Source organism: Corvus cornix, chromosome 24, assembly GCF_000738735.6.
Source record: "Corvus cornix cornix isolate S_Up_H32 chromosome 24, ASM73873v5, whole genome shotgun sequence".
Classification (NCBI taxonomy): Eukaryota; Metazoa; Chordata; class Aves; order Passeriformes; family Corvidae; genus Corvus; species Corvus cornix.
Window position 1 is genome coordinate 1,651,801 of NC_046353.1, and position 6,000 is coordinate 1,657,800.

Sequence of the window (6,000 nt, forward strand, 5' to 3'; positions counted from 1 at the left end):
ATACATGCCTGCAGATGCAGGAACACTCAGCTGCATGAGGATCTTATTTAGTCCTTTAGAGCTCTGGCCATGGTGTCACACACACAGAGGGGCTGGCTGGAAAAACCTCTGTAAAATCTAACCCAGAGTTCAGTGCCCTCCTGTTTTCCATGAGAGACCTTGTGACTTCCTGGTACTTGGACCCTCCAGGGAGTGGGGCTGGGACGAGCAGTGGGAAGGAGTGAAAATGTTCAAGAGCTCCCAGGAGAGCTCTGGTGTTCCCAGCTTGCTGACACAAACAACTTCTCCTGGCAAGGTCTCCCCATGAACTGTATTTTCCAAGAGAACCTGCTGCTACATTTGGGCAGGACTTTGGGAAGTTTGGCCAATGAGTTTTATTAATGAGGCAGTTGAAGCATCAAAGGCACTCCTTGTGCAGAGGATTTGCCCTTAAATGTGCATTTTTGCTTTAAAGCCACATTTGTGTGTTCCTGGCTGGCATCTCACACCCAGCACCTGCTTCCAGTGCCTTGGAAACAGCCCTTGCTCCCTCCGAAGTGTAAAACCACTATGAAAATGCAGCTTTTTGGGGTTTTATCATAGCTAGTGAGGAACAGAGGTGTCACTTGGGAGCTGAGTGAAGAGTTCAGGTTTGCAGCTCAGTGGTTGCAGAGCAAGGGGTAAAAAAACCCAAACCCCATCAAGCACCTCCCCAGCTCAGCCCAAAGTGCAGCTCTTGTTGTGTGGAAATAAATGAAATAAATGACCCCAGCAGCCCAGCTCAGTCCTGCTGCACTGGAGGCTTCTGGGGCTCACTGCGAGTCTCCCATTGACGTCAGCAAGTGCAAATGTAAATCTCAGCTGGCTCTGATAAATGCTGCTGCTAATTGAATTAGAGAGCACTCCGAGCCACCAGCTAATTATGCTCCTCAGGAAGCTGCTTTGCCAAGGTCCATTTAATTCTATATTGGCTGAGCGCTCCGAATCTGGCACACAAAAGGGGAAATATATCACAGCTCCCCTCTGAGGAGCACATATTTTCCAGCTCTTTAGGCTGAGCCTTCTGCTTGCTCCACACACTTGGGTTTTCCATTAAAAAAAAAAAATTCTTAGTGCAAAATTAATGATTGGGTCACCTTGTTTGAGCATAGCATTACCCTGGTTTGATGAGAGCCTGTCTCATTCCCTTTAATGGTGTTTTCCTCTAGCTGTTTTCCCTGGTTTTATTTTAAAAGTAGCTGAATTACTTCTGAAATGTGTGTGTTGGTACAGAATTTAACCCCTAGAGGAAGTGCAAATGTTAAAGGGTTTTCAGAGAGCTTTGATCCTGAGCTTCTTGTGGCTGGGAGGCACTGGGACCTGCCCCTGTGGCACTGGGACCTGCCCCTGTGGCAGAGGTTCAGCTCCCTCCTGCCATTCCCTGCCCTTCTCCCTCCTCCTGCCTCTCTCTGAACGCTGCTGGCACCAAATTCAGGTTACCCAATGCAGTTTGGGAGGAATCTCTCACACTGCAGGTATCCACGTGCTGCTGTTCCATAGAAGTCTGTGAATTTGGGAAGGGGGACTGGAACATCTTCACTTGGGATTTCCTTCCATTCCACAGCAGCCTCCTCTGGCACTGCTGGAACAGAATTGAGCTGCTTTTCCTGAAATTCAGGCAGAAGAGGCTCAGCTCCAAGGGTCGCTGTGGTTCCAGCTCTGGTCACGGAGCATCTCTGTGGAGATGCATCTCTGGCTTCTGTCACATCTCTGCCTTAGCTGGGAGCTGCTCTGTCCTGCAGCAGTGCCTCCTTCAGAACCCAGAAAACCTGGAAAAACAGACCCTGCTCACCCAGCTTGGAGTGATCATGGCCCTGCTCCTGCAGCCTGGGAGCTGAGTGCTGATTAAGGCTCCACACACTCGAGTCTCTGGGGGACAAATTTAGCAGCAAATGCAAATAGAACATTAAATATATTCCTGTCATCTGTCACCCAGCCCCTTCCCTGTGCCATCTGCTGTCTGAGGTGGCTGAGCCCAACACAGAGAGGTGACAGGAGGTGAAGGTTCCCCGTCCCTGAGCAGGGAGGGGACCATGAGGATGCAGGAGCTGCCTGATCCCAGCTGAGCCCAGCCAGGCTGTGCAGGAGCCCCAGGAGCCCCTGGGGAGATGCAGCTCCAGTGGCAGCTCCTGCCATTGTTTTCCAGCTATATTTGAAAGATCTCCAGTGCTGCCTTACAACAAGCAAACGAAACACAACTCATCTTTCTGCTGAAAAAATTACTCGAATGGGATGTCCAGAACAGCAGAGCTGGGGGTTGAAGTGACCAGCAAGTGTGAGCCATCCCTGACCACTCAACAATCCAAACTGGAGTGCTGCTGCTGCTTTTCCGAGCTCTGTGTGCCTGGGGTTACACTTGTGGCTGGCAAGCGTTGGTATTTCCCATCCAGTTGACCTTAAAGACATAAAGGGAGAAGCTGCAGTGCTGAGGAAGCAAAACTCTGCCTCAGCCCCAATTTCAGTGAGTTGCTCAAATTTTTGAAGCTTCACAAAGCTCAGAGCTGCTGCTGAAGGACGTTTTATTTGTCCACACTGAAACCTGGACTTTATCATTAGTGAGAGAATACATCCATTCAGAATGCTCTCAGCCAGCACAGCTCCAGCAATTAGCAACCCAATCAGAGGTGCTAATTTCACCCGGCCATCATTAAGCCCTCCGTGCTCCACTGGTCCAGTTTTTGAAAGGCTGTGAAATGCCAGCTCCCAGCACTGGCAGGACATGGAGTGAGTGTGGGCTGCAGAGCTGCCCAGCCCTCTGTAATTCAGTATTTCCACAGAAGATCAGCTCAAGAGCCGAACTTCAAAACGCCAGTGCCCATTAAAGCTGCTTTTTGCTCCTCAGAGAGGTGTGGGGAAAAGGCAGCCAGAAAGATGGGATGGAAAGGAGATTCCAGGAGGGAAATGCAGCCTTTCACCTTCCCAGTGCCCTGAGGGACAGGGCTGTGGCATCCAAGGTCCCCTGGGTGCTGATATTTGGGATTTTAAATTTCTTCCAATAATTACAGCACCTTCCTGCCCTCTGTCCCCCTCAATCCTGCAGGGAATGGATGGTGGGCATGAGGCTGCTGCTCTTAGTGACAGAAACCAGCTCTGGTCGTGCCAATAAGGAGAGAATTGGGCACTTAAAAGCGTTTTGCTTTTCCTTTCTGGTTTTTCAGGTCCTCGAGGCTGCTGCGGGCGTTCTACATCCCCCTGCTGTCGGAGCAGTACACGTGGTACGCCAACTACACCATCCTGAAACCCCGCAGGAAGCAAGCCAGGAAAAAAATGGGAGGCTAGGAACACACCTGGGCCAGCAAAAAAAAACCCCAAAGCATCTGCTGGCATTCTTGGACAGCTCCCTGTGTGAAGGATGGTGCTGGGAGGATTCCCCGATGAGCTCTGGCAGCCTCTGCTCCTCTGTCAGGGCTCTGCTCTGCCTCAAGCCATTGGAAAATCCAGCAGCCACCTATGGATGTGTTATCCCTGCTGCTCCCTGTGTTGTTCTCTCTTACGCCGGAGAAGAGAAAAATGGAAAATAAAAAGGGGGTGGCACCGCCAGGTTCTGCTCCAGGCTGCAAATCTGGGAAAATCCAGCTCAAATTCTCTCTGTCTCTCCCCCACCCACCCCCCACTGTCCTCACCTGCTCAAGCAGTGCTTTTTTTCACCCAGGGAGTTTTTTTTCCAGGTAACAAAGCTTAGGAATTTTCCTTTTCCAAGGGGAAAAGAGGAAAAACACCTGACTGACAATGAACTGGAATGCACTGAATCTCAAGGAATGAAGCATCATGCACCACAGAGGAACAGCCTAAAGCTGCTCTGTCCAGGAGAAATTTCCAAGGATAAACCTGTGCTTTTGGGAACAAAAAACCCAAACTGAGACAATTATGTGTTTAATGGGATCAGAGTGTTCGTGTTATCTGTGAAGCCAAGTGTTTGTTTGCTATTTATAATGATTTTTTCAAGATCCTTTGAACTCTAGTTGTCAGCATCTTAAAAATTCTGGAATCATCCAGAGAGGAGAAGGATAAATCCTTTTTTTTTTTTTTTGCAGTTCTGTTTCCCAGAATAGCCAGGATGTGTTACGTGGGTCCAACATGCCTCAGAGCAGTGCTGTGCTTATTCCATCTCCATTTTCAAACGTGCAGCATCACCAGCTGGATGGAAGGAGCTGTTCTCGCTCACACCCCTGGGATTCTGTGGGGATGGGATGGGGTGGAGCAGAGGAGGAGTTCTGCCCCATGGTGTGACTGTGGTTGGGTTGGTGTGAGCAGGGGGATCAGGGAGCAGATTTGGGATCCAGAAAAGCTCTGGGGATCCATGTGTTGGTCCAGGTGCTGGATGCAGGGCTCAGCAGGGTGGGAAGGCTGTGATCCCACCTGATCCTGCTGGGACAGAGCAGGAGGAGCTGCATGAGCAGCAAGGCTGGGCTGTGTCATAGGATCAACTTTACAAACACAGGGAGAGGTTCTGAATCCCTGCATGGCACCAAGGAGGAGGTTTTTAATGTTTGTGCTACAAACAGTGCCCAGCCTGGAGTCTGGATGGTCACACCATGGAGAATCCCACTGCACCCCACTTCCAGCTGGAAGCTGAGGCACTAAATTCAGGTTTAGGGTGGTGTCTAAGTTGTGCCATCCTTAGGGAAGTGGATTTCATCCCATGCAAGTCTCCCCCTCCCTGAGTGTCAGCTGTGGAGCTCTGAGGTGTCCCAGGAATGTGGCTGGGATGAGCTGTTCTGGGAGGGCAGAGCTGCCACCAGAGTTTTGTGTCCGTGTCCATCATCTCCCCTCTCCCTCCAGCCAGCTCTGCCCTCGCTGAAGTTTACCCAGGGCTCTCCAGTGCCAGTGAATCCAGACCAGAACTCCTGCCCTGCTTGTTGCCTCTTCCCTTGCTGCCCCCGACCTGAACTCAAATAAAGCGACAGATGCAGCTCAAGCAGTGATGGCAGCAGCTCTGTGGTCCCATGTCCCAGCCCATCACCACGTGTTTGGTGTGAACACAGTGCAGTAAACACCCATTGGAAACCACTGTGGCTGCTCCACCTTTCTTTCCAGCTGGATTCCTGTTCTGGAGTGATGCTTGGGAACTGATAAGTTCACAATAATGGGGAGTTAGCAATGTTTTCCAGAGCAAACACAGGTGCAGTGTTGTCCCTCACTGTCCTGCAATCCGTGAATTCTGCTGGGGAGGTGGATTATTGGGTGAGTGTTAAACATGACAGATAAAACAGGCTTCAGCCTCCTTTTCACAGAAAGGGTGAAGCTTCCCTGATGTCTGATAGTCCTTGTGGCATTGGTGTAACCTTTGTCCAGCCCAGAGTGAGCAAAGAGGAATTCTGTGTTGAAATGAGCTGGTTGGAAAGGCTCTGAGGGTGGGGAGCTGATCCCCGAAATTACCCAGCCTCAGAACACCCTGTGCAGGTGCTGCCCAGCCCAGCCCTGTTCTCTCTCTTGCACAAAGACGAGGCTGTTTTGACCTTTCCTGTTTTTCGTCCTCCCCTTGGAGCTGCCTGGGGAAGCTCCAGCACTTTGAGTCAGCAAGAAACAGCTCCAGGGCCTCTGGATGTGGGGTTGGTGATGGATTCACAGTGCCAGGTCTGGTTTGGGACCTGCCCAGTGGTCCAGGCATGGCAGAGTTGTGGTTTCACCTTGATTTTGGGGACAGGTGGCTTTTCCACATCCCTGGCATCCTCTCCAGCAGGTGCAGCCCTTCCCTGCCTCTCCCAGAGCGTTGTCCCAGGGGCTCCTGGTGCTCCACGTGCTGCAGCTGTGAGAATCCAAAGGGTCAAAGCAAGGAGTGCAATTCCCAGGCTCTTTGGCTCTTCACCTTCCCAGCTTCCCGGGAATCTGCTCCCGGGACAGGAGCTTTCCAGCAGCTCTGTGCAGTTCTGGCTGGATCACGCCATAAACAAGCCCAAACCCTATTATTAGACCCTGGAAACTGCTGCCTTAGAGACAGGTTTGCTTATAAATATCCATCATTTTCTCGCTGGCTCTTCA

General features: G+C 51.0%; 1 protein-coding gene across 3 annotated transcripts in view; it reads left to right on the forward strand.

Annotated features, from left to right (window-relative positions):
* The window catches only part of ALG9 (ALG9 alpha-1,2-mannosyltransferase), a 19,812-nt gene extending 14,784 nt beyond the window's left edge, over nt 1–5,028 (forward strand). For all 3 annotated transcript variants that reach the window (XM_039564861.1, XM_039564862.1, XM_019288575.2), the window contains one exon: nt 3,177–5,028. In XM_039564861.1, the coding sequence (XP_039420795.1) occupies nt 3,177–3,297 (121 nt within the window). In that variant the 3' untranslated portion in view covers nt 3,298–5,028. The remainder of the gene's footprint in view (nt 1–3,176) is intronic.
* Nucleotides 5,029–6,000: the final 972 nt, after the last annotated feature.